Source organism: Mobula birostris, chromosome 22 (genome assembly GCF_030028105.1).
Source record: "Mobula birostris isolate sMobBir1 chromosome 22, sMobBir1.hap1, whole genome shotgun sequence".
NCBI lineage: Eukaryota > Metazoa > Chordata > Chondrichthyes > Myliobatiformes > Myliobatidae > Mobula > Mobula birostris.
This window is the reverse complement of record NC_092391.1, coordinates 3,410,527-3,431,149: the sequence shown is the minus strand read 5'-3', so window position 1 is coordinate 3,431,149 and position 20,623 is coordinate 3,410,527. Positions and strand designations below refer to the sequence as shown.

Genomic DNA, 20,623 nt, shown 5'->3' with positions numbered 1-20,623 from the left:
GACGGTCTGTAAGGAGTTTGTACGTCCTTCCCATGACCGTGTGGGTTTCCTCCCACAGTACAATGATGCACTGGTTAGTAGGTTAAATCGCTCATTACAAACTATCCCTTGATTAGGCTAGGGCTAAATCGGTAGGTTGCTGGGCAGTGATTCAAAGAGCCAGGAATGCCTGTTCCACACTGTATCTCTAACTAAAAATAAATAACTAAAAACCCAATGAGCTGAGCAGCTTAATTCTGTGCCATGGAGTAATTGCTCGACAGGCCAGGTGGCCAACTCCTACTCCTATTTCTTAAGTTCTCATTTGAGTTACAAACAATTTTGTTAATTTTAGTTCAAATGCACACAATACTCTGTTTATCTACCTCAGATTTGAAAGGAGAGTCATGTTCCAGCTCACTCCACAGTTCCTGCTCAGATGTTGTACTGTCAGGGTTACAGCCTCCTTGAACATCTGCTGCAATGTTGTATCCCTGTGTCGGTGTCCATGTAGAAAGTGGCACAAGTCTAGGTATCCTGCTCTTGGGGTAAAATGTCACTGGTTTGTATTGAACATGCTTAATTTTCCAAATTGCATTTCCAATGGACTGTGACACTGAGGGAGAATTTTCAGTCAATTTGGAGTTCAGCTGAAAATTTTCTGATTCTCTGATGTTCCAATCAAGCTTGATGGGATTTAATACCGGCGTGCTCTCAGTTTCCAAATTGCTAGTACAAAGACGACCGGACAGCTTCCCCACAGAGGCCGGGCTTCTCGGCACCAAATCACAGCACAAACTCTGTGAATGGCTTTGTGAACCCTCATCTCCTCTCAAGTCTCCTTGCATGGCCCGTATAGGAGTAGAACACACCAAGTCACAGAATACGTTAGCTATTCTAACCGACTCAGAACAGAGACACCATCTCTTCTTGTGCCCTTCAGTAAAGGAACGCCAGCAGTTTGAGCAGCCCAGGATTTTCTTGCTACTCTTCTTTGGTATCCAAAATTCAGACAAAATGGATTCATCTTCGAGGAGCAAGCCATACTGTACAGAGGGCTGATTAGAACTTTCAAGAGAAAGGCCTGCATCTGTATGACAGGAACTTTTAAAAATTTCATTGTGCCTGAAGTACAAGTGCACAATACATTGAATTAATTGGTCTTTTTCTGCTGCTAACATTTGTAGCCTCTCACTGGAAACAGTCTTAACACGAGCAATAACAATATCATATTTGATCACCCTCTCCAACATGAAGGCACATTTACTGCATACGAACTCCCCTTGGCCGTCACGTCTAATGTTATAACCCAACACATAGGACAGAACAATTTGTAATCTTCTCTTGGTACAGGTGTTGAAAATCCAGCGACGCTGGTTTCCTTGCAGTTTGCTGCAACACACTCGACAAAGGCCTTTCATTCTCATTCAGCTCCAACCTTCTTCCAAAAAAACCTGCTCAGCACCGGCGAATCACTGAAGTACCCGACCAATGGCCTAAAGCTCCTGAGTCACGTTCACCTCCCCCCTCCCACCACCCGATTCCTCGCCCTCATGAATTTCAAAGGTAAAGCTAGGCCAGAGTTGCTATGGTGATTTCCAAGGGATGAGGCAGCACTAATTTCTCCACAAGCTTTACAAATACAAACGACTGTCCGTCAATCCTTAAAACTTCACGACTTTTACTGATTACCGTTCTGAGAAACAGTCCCTCATTTCAATAACAACAGACATGAAAAGACAAAGATTCCAGAAGCACAATGGCTGTTGTGACTGCTGTTCTTTCGCTTCTCATTTAATCTTCCCAAATTTTCTTTATCAACGGTAGAGAAATTACTGATATAGCACAAGAACTCCAATCAGCTCACGCTCTTTTAAATCAAGATGTCAAACACGATCACCAGAATAGCCCATTTCCTGAAGTACTGCTACCACCGCTATGATCCATCACGGATTACAGACCAAATTCATTCCAGCCTTCCCGTAGACAACTCTGCTCTCTCTTCACTCAGTGCACCATGACGAAATATTTCAGGAAGTACAAGCTATCGTTCAATAGTTCTATGTAAGCTTGGGTCAGCAGCAACTTCAATTTTTTTTTGCTAGGGAAACTTTCAAAATGATGTCTTCTGTGAAACTGGGCCTCCTTCCTATTTCACCCGTCAAGTGCTTGTGCACTTAATTTTGAAAAACTATCAATTTCCTGTTTGTAACCACTTCAGCAAGCACCTCCTAACTCACACGTCAGTCAAGGCTATGTAGAACATTTCAACAAATTTGCAAAATCAATTTAAATAAAACAAGCTAAAACAATACAGAGAGACACTCGTGTAGAAACTGGTAATTTTCAGCAGAATCCAAACTATTAATAAATAATTTCAAATGCCCCTGAATCCAGGTGACTGCCATTTATTGTTCAGAAATGTTCGTTTTCCAGTCTACACTAAATTGGTTTGTCTACTCTCTCTCTCTCGTCTTCAAGAGTTCAACATTAGAGGCAGCAGTATGATACAAAGCTCACAGCCTGACAGATTGTGAACTTTAACTCCAGCCATTTCATCACAGATAGTAAACCAACTGTCTTTGAACAGAGGCATTAGACAAGCAGACCTCCTCCAATACTTTATACTTTATTGTCGCCAAACAATTGATACTAGAACGTACAATCATCACAGTGATATTTGATTCTGTGCTTCATGCTCCCTGGATTAAATATTAAAAATAGTAAAAATTAGTAAATATTAAAAATTTAAATTATAAATCATAAATAGAAAATAGAAAAATGGAAAGTAAGGTAGTGCAAAAAAACCGAGAGGCAGGTCCGGATATTTGGAGGGTACAGCCCAGAGCCGGGTCAGGATCCGTTCAGCAATCTTATCACAGTTGAAAAGAAGCTGTTCCCAAATCTGGCCGTACGAGTCTTCAAGCTCCTGAGCCTTCTCCCGGAGGGAAGAGGGACAAAAAGTCTGTTGGCTGGGTGGGTTGTGTCCTTGATTATCCTGGCAGCACTGCTCCGACAGCGTGCGGTGTAAAGTGAGTCCAAAGACGGAAGATTGGTTTGTGTGATGCGCTGCGCTGTGTTCTCGATCTTCTGCAGCTTCTTCCAGTCTTGGACAGGACAACTTAAATACCAGGTTGTGATGCACCCTAGAAGAATGCTTTCTACGGTGCATCTATAAAAATTAGTGAGGGTTTTAGGGGACAGGCCAAATTACTTTAGTTTTCTCAGGAAGTAAAGGCGCTGGTGGGCTTTCTAGGCAGTGAATTCTGCTTGGTTGGACCAAGTCAGGTCATTTGTGATATTGACCCCGAGGAACTTAAAGCTTTTGACCTGTTCCACTTGCGCACCACCAATGTAAATTGGGCCGTGCGGTCCGCTACTCCTTCTGAAGTCAACAACCAATTCCTTCGTCTTGCTGACGTTGAGGGATAGGTTACTGTCTTCGCACCATGCCACCAGGTTCTTAATTTCCTCTCTGTACTCAAACTCATCATTACCCGAGATACGGCCTACAATTGTTGTGTCATCAGCAAACATATATATTGAGTTTGATGGAAACTTGGCTACACAATCATGAGTGTACAGTGAGTACAGCAAGGGGCTGAGTACACAGCCTTGTGGGGCACTGGTGCTCAGTGTGATTGTAGAGGAGAGTTTGTCCCCTTTTTTTTTTATTCTTCACAGCCTAGCTCCTGTCTGTGAGGAAGGTGACGATCCAGCTGCAGATCTGAGTGCTAAGACCCAGGTTCCGGAGCTTAGGAATCAGTTTATTTGGAACGATGAAATTAAAGGCAGAGCTGTAGTCAATGAAAAGGAGCCTAATGTATGCGTCCTTATTCTCCAGGTGTTCTAAGCAGGAATGTAGGGCCAGAGAGATGGCATCTGCCGTTGACCTGCTTCTCCGGTATGCGAATTACAAAGCGTCGAGGTTGACCAGTAGGCTGTGGTTGATGTGTGCCATAACCAATCTCTCGAAGCACTTCTTGGCAATTAATGTCAGAGCCACAGGTCGATAGTCATTCAGGCATTCCACCTTGCTCTTCTTTGGCACTGGGTATCGTTGCCTTCTTAAAACACGAGGGGATCTTAGACTGAAGCAAGGAGCAGCTGAATACGTCAGCAAACACTCTAGCTAGCTCGCTTGCACAGGCCCGGAGAACCCGTCCTGGGACGCCATCTGGGCCCGTCGCCTTCCTTGGATTTATCTTCAGGAAGGTCCTTCTAACGTCCTCCTCGGTGACGATGAATCTCAATGCCACCAGGTCCGGTTCATCTGGAGGGAGCGGGACGCTCCTCTTCTGTTCGAATAGTCATAGTCATACTTTATTGATCCCGGGGGAAATTGGTTTTTGTTACAGTTGCACCATAAATAATTAAATAGTAATAAAACCATAAATAGTTAAATAGTATAATATGTAAATTATGCCAGGAAATAAGCCCAGGACCCGCCTATTGGCTCAGGGTGTCTGACCCTCCAAGGGAGGAGTTGTAAAGTTTGATGGCCACAAGCAGGAATGACTTCCTATGACGCTCTGTACTGCATCTCAGTGGAATGAGTCTCTGGCTGAATGTACTCCTGTGCCCAACCAGTACATTATGTAGTGGACGGGAGACATTGTCCAAGACAACATGCAACTTGGACAGCATCCTCTTTTCAGACACCACCATCAGAGAGTCCAGTTGCATCCCCACAACGTCACTGGCCTTACAAATGAGTTTGTTGATTCTGCTGGTGTCTGCTACCCTTAGCCTGCTGCCCCAGCACACAACAGCAAACATAATCGCACTGGCCACCACGGACTCGTAGAACATCCTCAGCATCGTCCAGCAGATGTTAAAGGACCTCAGTCTCCTCAGAAAATAGAGACGGCCTAACCCTTCCTGTAGACAGTGTTCTTTGACCAGTCCAGTTTATTGTCAATTCGTATCCCCAGGTACTTGTATTCCTCCACCATGTCCACACCGACCCCCTGGATGGAAATAGGGGTTACCGGTACCTTAGCTCTCCTCAGGTCTACCACCAGCTCCTTAGTCTATTTCACTTTAAGCTGCAGAAAAAGACTAAGGAGCTGGTGGTAGACCTGAGGAGAGCTAAGGTACCAGTGACCCGTTTCCATCCAGGGGTCCTGCGTAGAATACGTTAAGTTCGTCAGGAAGAGAAACGCCACAGTTATTGATATTCCCAGCCCTTTCTTTGCACCCAGTGATCTCATTTAGACCCTGCCATAGTCTACTGGCATCCCTCTGGTTAGCCTTGGCTTCCAACTTGGCTCGATATTGCCTCTTGGCGCCCTTAATGGCTTTCCAGAGTTCACGCCTGGATTCCGTGTAGTGACTGGTATCCCTGGACCTAAAAGCCACAGCTCTAGACTTTAAAAGAGACTTGACCTCATAATTCATCCAAGGTTTCTGGTTAGGGAATACCCGGATCGTCTTGCGAGACACACAATCCTCCGTGCATTTCCAAATAAAGTCCGTGACAGCTGAGGCATACTCATTAAGGTTAGCTGCCGAGTCCTTGAATACTAACCAGTCCACCGATTCAAAGCAGTCACGGAGGACCTCATCCGTTTCCTCCGTCCAACGCGACACTACTTTTGACGCCGTGACCTCCCGCTTCAGTTTCTGTTTGTAAGCCGGGAGGAGAAGTACGGCCTGATGGTCCGATTTTCCGAAGTGAGGTCGTGGGATGGAATGGTAGGCATCCTTGACTGCTGTGTAGCAGTGGTCAAGTATATTCGGGCCTCTGGTGGGGCAGGAGACATGTTGGTATAACTTTGGCAGTGCCTTTCTGAGGTTAACCTGGTTAAAGTCCCTGGCTGTAATGAGCAAAGCCTCCGGACACCTGGTCTCAAGTTCACTGATGTTGGCATACAGTATGTTCAGAGCACACTCCACGTCCGCCTGGGGGGGGGGGGGAATGTAGACCACTGTCAGTATCACCGAGATGAATTCCCGTGGCAGATAGTAGGGACGACACTTCACCGGCAGGTGTTCCAGGTCCGGGCTGCAGGAGCTTGTCAGTGCCACTGTGTCCGAGCACCACCCAGTGTTGATCAGTAGGCAGACACCACCTCCCCTCGTCTTGCCTGAAGATGCCGTGCGGTCCATCCGATGGATCAAACATCCCTCCGGTCGGATGGCACAGTCGGGAGTGGCGGGGAGAGCCAGGTCTCGGTGAAACAGAATACACAGCAGTTCTGCATCTCCCTGCAGTAGGTGCGTCTCCCTTTAAGATCATCCACCTTGTTCTCTATGGCTTGCACATTAGCTAGTAGGATGGTGGGCATAGGGACCCTGAAGCCCCTCAGCTTCAATCTGACCAGCAGCCCAGCTCTTTTCCCACACTTCCTCGGCAAATAGTGCATCTTTCCAGGTTTCCATCGATGCAGTGTTTTGTTGTCAGCTCTTTGATGTTGGTGGACGCATCCCGCGGGGATTGATCAGCGGGTTGCGTCGTCGGACGCTCCGGGTCGGGCCGAGTAACGGGGAGGCTCCGCTGCCACTTCCAGCTGCCGGGGGCCTGGGCTGTCGATTGGGTTGGGCCCCAAAGCCGACAATTAATCCTGGATGGCCGGGCTCCCAGCTGAAAGAAGTCTGTAAGCCGAGTCATGGTTGCGGAGGCCTCTGTTCCAGCCGAGCCTCGGGCTCGATTTCCAAAGTCGGCGGTGGAGGCCTCATTTCCGGCAGCTGTGGATGGCCACCAACAGGGCCTTATGGTGGTCGCTCCGGGGAAGTGTCTGGGGCACCTTGAGGTCTCTGCCATCACTTCTGTGTGGTCATCTGCTCCGGAGAGGTGCTGGTCAGAATGGGCCGTGTCTCCAAGCACTTCGGCACGGTAGCAGGCTGCGGGTCTCCGGGAACGTGGTGGGCCTCGTTGGTCATGTCCAGGTGCGGTCCGGAGTTTAAGAAACAGTTCTGGTGCGGTGGTCTCCAGCTGGGTTAGTAGCTTTGCCAGGGTGTTGTTGATCTTGATCTTGCTAGATTGGAGGTTTAGAAGGGTTTCTCAGGTATAGGATAGTGGAGAGGGCAGTTTGCTCGGGAGAGCACGCGCAAAGTCACCAGTTACCAGCGCCATCATACTAGCTTCACTGGAAGTGACACTCACACAAGCAGATATCAGTGCGCCATCTGCAAACCATTTTGGAAAAATCTTTCAGAACAAGAATAATAGATGATAGATAATAACATGATAGAGCTGAATGAGTTTGCAACTTTTTGCAGCTTTTTCCAATCCTGTGCAGTGGCCCCTCCATACCAGACAGTGATGCAACCGGTTAGAGTGCTCTCCACAGTACATTAATACATTGTGTTTTCTAAAAAAAAGTCCAATAGTTTTGTGGCTATTACCATAATGACTTTGATTTGTGAACCATGAACACCAACATCTTCAAACTCTCAACAAGTAAACGACCCTGCTTTTTTACTTTTTCTCCCCACATTTTTTATTATATTTCATGACCTCCTCCATTGACTTAGAATACAGCAGAGGAACACACCCTTTAACCCACCATCTTTGCCAACCATGACGCTAATTCATGCTGCGCATCTGCCTGCATGTGGTCTACATAGTTCCCAATTTCCTGCTAATTCCTTGGCACTCTATGTCAGTCCAATTACATCTTAAAACATTGCTATTATGTTTGTGTACCAGGCAACCACCACTCACTACACAAATCGCTAACTCCCTCACCTTAAAGCTGTTCCCTTTATTATTTGATATTTCCACCCATTTAATTTAAATCTCCTTTGTCCCAATAACTTGGTCAGTCAGTTTTTTTGTTTAAATTGCTAATTTCTTTGAGCTTCTTGTTCAGTCGAGACCACCATTTTGCCACTCTTCTGCAGACAGTATATTTGCATAAATATCTGTGATACTCTCTCAGAGCTCATTCTCTTGATTTCTCAGTGAGCTTCAAGTACCCCGCTTCCCTTTACCCTCCAGTGTCTTTGCTCTCCTTTGCTAACATTTTCCCTATCCTCAATTTATCTTTTGGCAACTTCATAAAACCTTCCCCATATATCCTGTTTCAAGGTGGGGGGGAGCCCACAGGATGGGCAAGGGGTATAGTCAGAGGGACAGAGGGAGAAAAAGGAGAGTGAGAGAAAGAATGTGTGTATAAAAATAAATAACGGATGGGGTACGAGGGGGAGGTGGGGCATTAGCGGAAGTTAGAGAAGTCGATGTTCATGCCATCAGGTTGGAGGCTACCCAGACGGAATATAAGGTGTTGTTCCTCCAACCTGAGCGTGGCTTCATCTTTACAGTAGAGGAGGCCGTGGATAGACATATCAGAATGGGAATGGGACGTAGAACTAAAATGTGTGGCCACTGGGATATCCTGCTTTCTCTGGCGGACAGAGCGTAGGTGTTCAGCGAAACAATCTCCCAGTCTGCGTTGGGTCTCGCCAATATACAGAAGGCCACATCAGGAGCACCGGACGCAGTATATCACCCCAGCCGACTCACAGGTGAAGTGTCGCCTCACCTGGAAGGACTGTTTGGGGCCCTGAATGGTGGTAAGGGAGGAAGTGTAAGGGCATGTGTAGTACTTGTTCCGCTTACAAGGATAAGTGCCAGGAGGGAGATCGGTGGGAGGGGATGGGGGGGACGAATGGACAAGGGAGTCGTCTAGGGAGTGATCCCTGCAGAAAGCGGGTGAGGGGGCGTAAGAGGGAAAGATGTGCTTAGTGGTGGGATCCCGTTGGAGGTGGCGGAAGTTATGAAGAATTATATGTTGGACCCGGAGGCTGGTGGGGTGGTAGGTGAGGACAAGGGGAACCCTATTCCTAGTGGGGTGGCGGGAGGATGGAGTGAGAGCAGATGTGCGTGAAATGGGAGAGATGTGTTTGAGAGCAGATTTGATAGCGGAGGAAGGGAAGCCCCTTTCTTTAAAAAAAAAGGACATCTCCTTCGTCCTGGAATGAAAAGCCTCATCCTGAGAGCAGACGTGGTGGAGATGGAGAAATTGCGAGAAGGGGATGGTATTTTTGAAAGAGACGGGGTGAGAAGAGGAATAGTCCAGGTAGCTGTGAGAGTCCGTAGGCTTATAGTAGACATCAATAGATAAGCTGTCTCCAGAGATAAAGACAGAAAAATCAAGAGAGGGGAGGGAGAACAAGGTGCAGTGAAGTCGAGACGGTTGATGTCCCGTCAGCAGTTAGCAATAAAGCGATCCAGAGCAGGTAGAAGACCAGAGCAGTGTGTCCATGAAGAGGAGGAGGGTTGAAGATGGGAGAAGGGGTCATCAGTGAGGGTGGGAGAGTCCTTGCCGAAGAAGTAGGCTTGAAGATGGAGTCGGCAGAAGAACAGTTCAGTGTCATGGCAAACGCAGAACTCGCTGAGGTGTGGGCGAATGCAGAACTCGCTGAGGTGAGGCCCTTACCGAGGACAGAGCGCTCTGCCTCAGAGTTGGAGGTCAGAGGGGATGGTAAAGACCTGGCACGGATGAGAGCTGGGATCAGAGGGGGGAGGGGGAGGGAGGCTGGTGGTGTCAGTGGAGAGGAGGGTTGGGGTAAGAAGAAGAAGGAGCCGCCGAGGGCCCAGGAGTAGATGATGGAATGTGAGGGAGACGGGGTTGCGGAGTGGTGATGGGGGAAAGGGAGACGGGAGTCACAATAGCAGCACGTGAATACCAGGCCTGGAGTTCAAGGCTGTTATCTTGAGAGCTAGGATCAGAGGGGGGAGGGGGGAGGCTGGGGGTGTCAGTGGAGAGGGGAGGGCTGGGGTGAGAGGAAGATGGAGCCTCTGAGGACCCAGGAGCTGACGATGGGATCTGAAGGAGACAGGGTTGCAGAGTATTGGGGGAAGAGGAGACGGGAGTCACAATAGCAGCACATAAAGACCCGGCCTGGAGTTCAAGGCTGGCGTCGCAGTTGGTGTATTGGGGGAAGAGGAGACGGGAGTCACAATAGCAGCACATAAAGACCTGGCCTGGAGTTCAAGGCTGGCGTCGCAGTTGGTGGTTGTGCAATCGCTGTGAAGGTGTCCATGGTCGTTGCTGGAGTCCGGGTTTTGAATATACCCTGAGGTGCTGGAGCTGGCGAGATCGATGGCAGGGGCCGCAATCTGAAGATCATGCCTGCTAGTTTCAGGGCCGGCAGGCTCTGGGGTCTGCAGATGCAAGATCTTGCAATCCTTGCCTAACATGACAAAGTCAAAAAAACTGTGATTGCAGGCATAGATCTGACGGAAGATGAAATAACGGGCAGGTCCATTACAGACAGCAAAGAAAGTGTCCCGAAGGTGTGGAAGGGTCTGGGATAGGGACACCAAGTACCTCCTCATGGCGGAGAGGGTCACCTTCAGAGTTTGACGGGAGGAGCGACGGGAGGCAGAGTCAATAAAATGTGAGTACCTGGGATCCTCAGAAGGTCCAAACTGAGAGGCTCAAAAACAAATCCTAAAGCCAACTGGAGTAAGTTGGCAGCAGAGACACATTCGTGTTTGCTGTCTGTTCTTGATGCACTCATTAAAGCTATGGTTACCATTTTGCTACCTGCACCAAATGCCTTGTCCACAAACCCCTGTCCTGCCACAGACAATATACTCACTGGCTCCTGAATGCTGTGCCAAAACATGCTGTACTGTAGCATATTGCCAGGGCCCACAAGTTCCAGCTGGCTAACTTCAATTACCCAGTTGCAACCAATTACCCAATTAACAGAGGCCCACTTATTGAGAATCACTGAAGCAATAAAAGTTGATTCCAGCACTTTGTGCATGCACTCTTCTTATGCAACAAAATATCCTATTACTCCTTCGCAGTGCTCACATCTGTTAATAATCCAGCTTGGTGAGCGATAGCCTCAGGCACTAAACAAACAACACCGAATAAAAGCAAGCGTATTAATTTGTCTGGTACAAGACAATGTCAAGCAATTGACTCAGATCCAGTGACTGAACGCAGCAACTTAATGTCAAACAGACCAAATGCAAAATAGAGTAGATGCTGGAAAAGAGAAAATTCTGGAAATGCTTGGAGAGTTTACTCATCACTGACCTAGGGATAAACTGACCATTACTCAGCAACGGATTGGCCCAAATAATTGATTGACTGATTAGCTTTGTCACATAGTTAGTGTCAATGTGTTGGATGTGTTGGGAGCAGCCTGCCCTGCTCATGGACAGTTTGTCCCGCTCCCATTAGGAAGGAGCCTATGTAGCATCCATACCAGGACCACCAGACTCAAAAAGTTACTTTCCCCAAGCAGCAAGACTGATCAACACCTCCACCTACTAACCCAACCCTCTATACCATAACCAGCACTTCTTTATCATTTTCTGTCAGTCACCTTAGCTGTGTCACTTTAATAGCATACAATTTATATTAGCCATCTTCTGCATTCATATTAGTGTTATTGTGTTCCTTGTCTTACTGTAGTTTTCTTGTGCTGCATCAGATCCAGAATAACAATTTTTTCATTCTCCTCTGCCTTTGCATACTGGAAATTAATCTTGAATCTTGACTAAGCGCTGCCATGATTCAGGCACCAGTATAGCATACCCACAGCTTACTAACCCTAGCCAGTACAGCTTTGAAATGTGGGAGGGAATCAGAGTACCCGGAGAAAATCCACATGGGCATGAAATGTCTGAACTCCTTACAGGCAGTGACGGGAATTGAACCCTAATCTTACAGCTGCCCGCTGTAAAACGTTATGCTGGGCAGTACGCTACCAGTGCTACCCTTAACTGGGGTGCTGCAGGAGGACTGAAGATGTGGCAAGACAGAGTCGTAAGTAGTACAGATTCATTATCTCATCACAGCATGCACACACACACATCAACCTTTTAATGCACAGGGGCTGCTTGGGTAATATTAGATTGTTCTCCCTCAAGCATTGGAGGCTGAGGTGGTTTCTAAAATCGAGAGGCAAAGATAAGTAGACATTCAGAATCCTTTTCCTAGGTTACATCAGAGGGCATGTTTTAACGTTAGAGGAAGGAAGTATAAAGGTGACATGGGGGCAAGGGATTAGTTAAAAAAAACAGGAGGTAGGTAGGAGAGATTTTTCTTTTTGATTTGCAGTTTGTGTCCTTTGCACATTGCTTGTTTGTCCATCCTGTTAGATGTGGTCTTTCACGGATTCTATTGTGTTTTTTGTATTTACTGTGATTGCCAGCAGGAAAATGATTGTATATGGTGACATAAATATACTTTGTTAATAAATTTACTTTTTACCTATCAGTGGGCAGTTTGGTGGAGTCTATAAGAGGCTTTCTGATGGAGACATAAGTATGAAGGGAATGGAGGAATATGGATGATACCCAAGAGGACATTCTTATGTTGGCATCAAGATCAGCACACATTGTGAGCCAAATGGTCTGTCCAGTGCTGTGCTGTCCTATGTTCCACGATTACTCTCCACTGATGCTTTATGACCTGAGTTAAATCACCAGATTTAACCAGATACTTCACCAGATTTACACTTGAAGGGGAAAAAAAAGACAGATTTTGAGCAGGATCGCAGAAATAAATCTCTTCTTTCGAAGAAATAAATCTCATCAGTTGAAGACAAAAGAATTTAATCAGAAAACCTGCCAAAGTTACAGGAAAGCATCAGTAACATGCACGCTCTCCACTTCAAATGTACATTAAAAATTGATTTTTTTTGCATCAATTATAATACAGGGAAGGAAAATTACCTGCATTTCCTTCTCAAAACGATTTCTCTCATTTCCAAGTTCACGTCGGAGGGCCTGTTTGAGAAAGGAAGTTGAAGGTGTACAAAAAAAGGAATAAAATTATCTGTAACATTTCAGTTACAACTTTTATGTACCATTATTACATTTAACTAGTGCTCCAAACAAAAGGCAGTTATTTGCCAGAATATTGCCACTATTCATAACAGGTGTCTTACTAACTTACTGATTGATAATTTCTGAAGTTTAAGCATTTATTCACACAACTCCCTTTATTTGCAGAACAGATTATATACCTATACTGAAAGAAAGTAAAAGACTGGAATCCAATAAAAGTTACTTCCAAATCATAAAAATGTTTATTCCTTTTAAATCAGTACTTTCTTCTATTTACAAAAGAAAAGAAATTCTTAAAAATGCCCCATATCACAGAACAATTAGCAACTCGGAACTCATCAGCAACTAGGAGCAAAATACAAACTGGAGTTTAGCCAACTTAAGAGCATTGCATTCAGTTCTAGTCACCTCATTATAGGAAGGATGTGAAAGCTTTAGGGGGTGCAGAGATTCACCAGAATGCTGTTGAGATTAGACAGCATGTTTTATTATGAGGAAAGGTTGAGTGAGCTAGGGCTTATCTATGGAGCAAAGGGAGGATGAGAGGTAACTTGTTAGAGATGTATATGATAAGAAGCACAGAATGAACAGCCAAAGATTCTTCCCACCCCCCCCCCGCCCCCAGATGGTGGAAATAGCTAAAATGAGAGGGCATAATTTTAATGTATTTGGAGGAAAATATGATTGGGGGTGGGGGGGGGGGGGAGAGAAGAGAATATCAGAAGTAGTGTTTTTTTTTAAATATATAAAGCATGGCAGGTGCATAGAATGCCCTGCCGGGGTAATGGTAGAGTAAAATAAACTAGGGAACATTTAAGAAATTTAGATAGGCAGATGCATGACAGAAAAAGGAGGGCAGTATGGGAGGGAAGGGTTAGGTCGATCTTCGAGTAGTTTAAAAGGTTGGCACATTGTGGGCTGAAAGTCCAGTACTGTATTGTTAGGTTCTACAAATGTATATTCTACATTCAAAGAGCAAAGTTCCCCAAATGCAGTGTCAAGAGTGTTCAGACTTTATTGAATAAGGAACATCAGCGAGGTTATGATAATGGCGAGGGGACTAAATAAATATTCAAAAACATACATAGGACACTTTCTGTATGTTGCAGATGAAGACCATTAGGAATCTGCAGCTTGAGCAATGTCCAGATATTACATTGTGTCTGAGTGGTGGTGGGGGGGGGGGGGGGGCGGGAAGAGGAAGTTCCTGAATACTTCCTTTCAGAAGATAGTTATATGTTTTTCATTGACAAGTTACATGTAATTGGCAAGGAGGGATGCAATCAGGGGAAATTAGCAGTTTCTGGAGAGGGGAAATTCAGAAATTGGCAAAGCAATGATGCAGGGATATTAAAGTGGGTAAATCCTATCGGAGTCTGTAAGGAAGGCCATAAGGTCTGTTCCCATACTGTACTGGTTTATTAAAGTCAGAAAGACAATACAAAAATGAATATACAACTCCAACTCTCAATTAGAGTTACGCAGGGCATGACGAAAAAGGAAACTAGAGGTGAATGTAACAAGGATAATGAAATAATGACAAACTTTAATCTATGTAAACCATCTAACACTATTCAGAATTCATGCACAAGGGATGTTTTAATTTATCAGTGTGCAAGGAACCATTGAATGAAGAAACAATTTTAGATCTAGTATTACATAATGAGAAAAGATTAATTGGTGATCTGGTAGAACATTTAGTTTTCAGAAACCGGTGTACAATTCTGGTCACTATACAAGGGCGTGGCAGCATTAGCTAGAATACAGGAGAGGTTCACGTGGATATTGTCTAGAATGAAAGGCTTCAGTTACAAAGATTACATAGACTGCGTCTGTACTCACTGGAGCTTAGTCACCTGAGCGGTGACCTTAGAGTTTAGAAAATTATAAATGGCATTGATAGAGTAAATAGTTAATGATTTTTTCGTCCCCCTCCCCCAGGGTAGGAGAATCTCAAACTAGAGGGAATAGGTTTAAAATCACAGGGAAGAAATTTAGGATCCAAGGGGAAAGCTATGGAACAATCTGCAAGTATGTTAATGAGATATTTGCATCTCTCGCAGGAACTTCTGTTGGATGGCTCTTCACTATTGTGAGATTAATACACTTCTTATATACATAAACTCCTCAGGTGCAATTACTCAAGTCACCTATGATGTTCTCCTAAGGAGTCGTGTATTGGCGGCTCTTCAGTATCGCCATGGGAGATAATCCAGGATGTTAAAGTAGGTTCCCTCAATGGAGAACACCTGTGAGTAACTTTAACATGGGGAGGCTGGTGCACGGATAGACATCACACAGTCCTTGCGAGATTGGGATTAGGGTCCAATGGCATGCAGCTCAACTGGGGACCCTTCACTGTGTCATCATCTTCTGCCAACTCTACTGTTGGGGTCTTCCTCAGGCATGCCCATATAAAGGAATGAAATTCCTGTACGGCATTTCAAGGACTTTCTTCCATTATGTCCAACACTTTTCCACGGACAGAAATCTTCCAGCAGGAGCAAGACTCCAGCAGCTTCCAAGAAACATCTTGGAGGTTTATATGCCAGCCCACTGGGAACTGTTACCTGAATAGATTCTGCAAACGCTGAAAATCCAGAGCAACACACACAAAATGCCGGAGGATATTTCATGCTGAGACACTTGAGGTTTCTCAGCCCAAAACATCAACTGTTTATTCATTTTCATAGATGGTACCTGACCTGCCGAGGTCCACCAGCATTTCGTGCAGGGAGCTGTTATCTTGTGGTTTTCCTTTTAATCATCAATAAGGGTTTTGTCCAGATGATATGAGCTGGTTTCAAAAATCTACTGCTTGTGGTGAAAGGCACAGAAGCAAATTTAAGTTTCTGGCAAGGCTCCCAGTTTCTAAATGAGTAATGTCGAGTCTGCTCATTTTACACTGCTAACTAAAAAATTCCGGCAGGTTTATATTAGATATCAACGTAATTCATCTCCTGAACTAAAAAAAAGCCTAAGAATTGTCCAGATGGAATACATTTCCAGGAAAGCCAAGTAACCTCGAAGAAATGAGTTTATCAGGCAAGTCTCTCATCCAGCTAAGTACAGCAACAGTCTCCACACCAAAATATAGACCATAAAACATAAAGCAGAATTAGGCTATTTGGCCCATCAAGTCTGCCCCACCATTTCATTATGACTAACTTACTTTCCCTCTCAACCCCATTCTCCTCCCTTCTCCCCATTATCTTTGATGCCCCAACTAGTACAACCAAGTACCTTTGATGCCCCAAACTAATCAAGAACCTGTCAAGTGTTGCTTTAAATAGTCTCAGTAACTTGGCCTTCGCAGCCATCTGTGGCAATGAATTCCATAGATTCACCACCTGTGGTAAAGAAATTCCACTCTATCTCTGTTCAAAATAGACTTCTCTCTATTCTGTATTCTCAGAAGATGTACAGTTCATTAAGAAATCTACAAAAGATGCAATAATTTTGCATTCTGCATTGTCAGCCCTTTAACTTTAATATTCTAGTGTGGGAGGGTGTTTGATGGCACTGGCCTGTATTCGCTAGAGTTTAAAAGAATGAGGGGAGGGGGGAATCTCATTGAAACCGATCGAATATTAAAAGGCCTAGATAGAGTGGATCTGCAGAGAATATTTCCTATAGTGGGGAAAGTCTAGGACCAGAGGGCACGGCCTCAGAATAGAGGGACATACATTTAGAACAGAGATGAGGATGGTTTCCTTTAGCCAGAGTACGGTGAATCTGTGGAATTCATTGCCAGAACGTTGTAGAGGCCAAGACATTGGGTAGATTTTAGGGTCTAGATTAGTAAAGGCAGCAAAGATTATGGAAGAAGGCAGGAAAATGGGGTTGAGGAGGATAATACATCAGCCATGATGAAATGGCAGATGAGACTCAATGGGCCAAATAGCCCAATTCTGCTCCCATGACCAAATAGAGTAGAAATTATTGCAGAAAAATCTGAAAAAATCAATGCTGAGCCTGGAAGTGAAGTTCTGATCAACACTGCCCAAGTTGAAGGGGAAAAACTGTAACAGACAAACTGTCACACACTTCTCATATTATAGCAATATAAAACACAAAAGCCATGTGCGCTGCTACAGGACACAGTAAGAATAAATAAAGAGGTACTTACTTCAACTTCACCAGTTCTCTTCAGAAGAGTTTCAGTAAGCTCCTGAATTTTATTGGAAGGATCTATGTTACTGCCCTGCTTTTGCAGCTTTTCACTTTGAAGCCGATCAATGAGAGCATCTTTGCTTTTTATGGCCTCACTCAGCTGCTCAATTAACCTAACAAAACATTAAACACACAAAAACTGTTCCAGAAGGCAAAGGCATTAGAAAACAGCTAGATGCTCTAAATATTATTCCAAAAGATCAGGCTTCTTATAGTGAGAGCTATGCTTTGAATGGAAGAAACACCAACAGCTCATTTAAACCCACTCAATACCTAATTATTCCCTGATGGCTAGGCCCCTATGGCAAAGCAGCAGAGAGGTTCTTTTCACTGTAAATTCGGAAACTGTATTTTTCCCCCAGTAAAACTAGCAATGTATTGTCAAACAACACAAGACAGAATGGAAAGGAATGCACTTTTAAGTTAATAAACAAAATACTAAGCACTGACTGTTCATTGCCCATGACGCTCCTGCATTGTTCAGGGGATGTCGGCAATTCCATACGATTCTGCTTCTTAATTGCCAGAATCTGCTTCTCCAGGTTTATACTCCGAATCTTCTCCTGCTCAGCAATTGCAGCCATCTTTTCCAACTCGGCATGGGCTGTTTTGACATCCTTGTTTTAGAACGAGGAAAGAGAAAGAGAGTTTTTATTTTGCTCTTAGTGTGACGGGGTCCTGAATTACCCCAATGAACTGTGCTCGATTACCCCTATGAACTGTGCTTTTGAAAAGAGAGAGAGAGATATGCATCACCGACATGTTGTTTTGAAAAGGGGAGGGGGGGCGATGAAGATTAACTTTTGAACTGTCAGTTTAAGGCACGAGAAAGAACTGGCTAACTTTTAGATTTCTGCTGAGTTGGAGATGGCACCGAGCAGCTCGTAAGTTGCTATGGTGACTGAAGGCAGCGTTATTTAATGGACAATCGATGTTATGATTTTCGGCAGCGTGTTGATATTTCTCAAGGACATTTGCCTGCTTGCATTTCTTACACAGAGAAAGGAAGGAGGAGCTATTTGAATGACAGTTGATACTCAGTACGGTGAGATAAATAGGTGGTCAGATGATATAGACCTCAGGCACATGTTTTGGACACTGAATGAGGTTTGTTGTGCCACAGAAAAAGTGGGTTTTTTGGAGGATCGATCAAGCAGATCGATTAATGGCTCTTGCAGTGAAAAGGAAAGGGGTTGACTGTTGAGTTGTCCATGTGTCCACCCTTGCCTGGGTGATAGCTCCACCACATAAAACCGGTCCCCTTTGTTGTGGTCACAGTCGGTGATTTTTAAAGGATTTCGGAGGACAATGAGAAGATCGACAGTGTCAGTTCACCTGAAGACTCAAATCTCTCCCTCTCTCTCTCTCTGTCCATCACTACTCAACTCAATACCATGAACTGAACTTTACTCATCAACGTAAGACTGTATCTTTTTACCCCTAGACTTGAAGCTTGATTTTCATATATATTCCACACTTACTTTTAGATAATCAGTGCTAACCTGTTTGATTTATCTATATTTATATTACTGTATTGCATAGTTACTAATAAATATTATTAGGTAATAGCAATACTGGACTCCAAAGTGTTTTTTATTTCTGCTGGTTCTTTATTCCTGTCACGGGGTACATGACATTAGTAACAGCCTGGCTCGCAATCCCCACACCTATCCCAGAAAAAATGCATTTGCATATTTGGGTGGCATGATAGCGTAACAATTAGCACACGATACTACAGTGTCACAATAGGGGTTCAATTCTCACCGCAGTCTGTAACGTGCCTGGACATTCTCCAATGACAGCATGGGTTTATTCAGTTTCCTCCCAAGGACAAACACGAGAAAATCTGCAGATACCAGAAATCCAAAGCCACACAAAAAGCTGGAGGAACTCACCAGGTCAGGCAGCATCAATGGAATAGAGTAAACAACTGAGGTTTCAAGCAGAGTCCCTTCATGAGGACTCTCTTCCATAGATGCTGCCTGACCTGCTGAGTTCCTCCAGCTTTTTGTGTGTATTGCTTCTTCCCAAAGACATTCAGGTAGGAGGGCTAATTGGTCACACGGGCATAATTGTCAGTGTGGGCTCATTGGGTCAGAAGTTACGTTATTGTGTTGCATCCCTAAATAAAATAAAAATTAAATGCAAAACATAACATACCTCCTCCAAGAGATGGATCTTATCACCCAGAAGCTGCTTTACTTGAAGGACCTCCTTCTGAGCTGCATCTTTCACACGCTGGATTTCTGCATCACTGTTACCAGCCAAGCTCTCTACAGCATTCCTGTTCAAGAAATTTTAAACAGTAAAATAAGTAAAGAACTCCAATTATTTTTGTTAAACTTTTTGAGCAATCATCATATCATAGGTCACAACGTGCAGAGCTAAATGTGAACTGAATTCCTCTTCCAAGTGTCCCAAACTTAGTTTAATAGGATCTAGCCCAACGAATCATCTTCAGAGTTCTTTAATTAATATGGTATCCGTTTACCCCCCCCCACTCAACTGCATTACCTGCATAAATTCTTTGTACCTGTGAAAGGGTGACTGCTTATAGCCACTCCACATCACAGCCTCACACGTCTCCACACTGGAGACCATCTTTTCCAGAAACAGGATGTGATGCTGAAGCTTTATAAGGCATTGGTGAGGCCTCACCTTGAGTTTTGTGAGCAGTTTTGGGCTCCCCATCTAATAGATGTGCTGGCATTGGAGAGGTTCAGAGGAGGCTCAAAAGGATGGTTCTAGAAATGGACGGGTTATCATACAAGGAACGTTTGATACTTGTCTGTACTTGTTTGAACTTAGAATGAGGTGAGCGAATCTTATTGAAACTTTTTGAATGTTGAAAGCCCCAGACAGTAGATGTGGAAAGGATGTTGGGGGAGTCTAGGACAAAAAGGTGCAGCCTCAGGGTAGAAGGACGTCCATTTTAAACAGTTGCAGAGGAATTCTTTTAGCCACAGGTTAGTGAATTTGTGGAATTTATTACCACAAGCAGCTGTGGATGCCGGGTTGTTGGGAGTATTTAGGCAGAGCTTGATAGGTTCTTGACAGGAATGGCATCAAGCATTACAGGGAGAAGGCTGGAGAGTGGGGCTGAGGAGGGGAGAAAAGGATCAGCCACAATTAAATGGTGGAGCAGACTCAAAAGGCCAAATGGCCTAATTCTGCTATGTCTTATGGTCTTATTCCCAGATGGTATGTTGCCTCCTGTGTGCAAGGGCCTGGGACACCTCAGGTCAAGTCCTCAGCATTCTTAAGTGGGAGGGTGAATAGCTGGAGGTTGTAGTCCACATCGGTACCAATGACATAGGGAGGACGAGTGGCAAGGTTCTGCAAAGGAGTTCAGGGAGTTTGGTACCAAGTTAAAAGGCAGGACCTCCAGAGTTGTGATCTCAGGATTGCTACCCATGCCATGTACTAGTGAGCCTAGAACCAGAAAGATTATACAGTTTAATACATTGCGAAGGAGTTGATGTAGGAGGGAGGGTATAAGATTTTCCAATCATAGGGCTCTCTTCCAGGAAAGATGGGACATGTACAGAAGGTACAGTTTGCACATGGACTGGAGGGGGACTAACATCCAACGGGAAGATTTATTAATGCTGCACGGTGGGGTTTAAACTAGAGTTGCAGGAAGATGAGAACCAGAGTGCTAGAACAGTACATGGAGAGATTGTGGAGACAGATGTTGGTAAGACCACA

At 44.7% G+C, this 20,623-nt stretch overlaps 1 protein-coding gene across 8 annotated transcripts in view; it reads right to left on the bottom strand.

Moving 5' to 3' along the window:
• Nucleotides 1-20,623, bottom strand: part of cdk5rap2 (CDK5 regulatory subunit associated protein 2) — a 185,969-nt gene that overhangs the window by 127,271 nt on the left and 38,075 nt on the right. For 3 of the 8 annotated variants that reach the window (XM_072240352.1, XM_072240353.1, XM_072240354.1), the window contains 4 exons: nucleotides 19,076-19,199; nucleotides 17,366-17,532; nucleotides 16,872-17,028; nucleotides 12,629-12,682 (listed from right to left, as the gene is read on the bottom strand). In XM_072240352.1, coding sequence (XP_072096453.1) covers nucleotides 12,629-12,682; nucleotides 16,872-17,028; nucleotides 17,366-17,532; nucleotides 19,076-19,199 — 502 coding nt within the window. Of the gene's footprint in view, nucleotides 1-365; nucleotides 2,075-12,628; nucleotides 12,683-16,871; nucleotides 17,029-17,365; nucleotides 17,533-19,075; nucleotides 19,200-20,623 lie in introns of those variants that run through there. The other 5 variants (XM_072240346.1, XM_072240348.1, XM_072240350.1 and 2 more) reach the window with 2 other exon arrangements.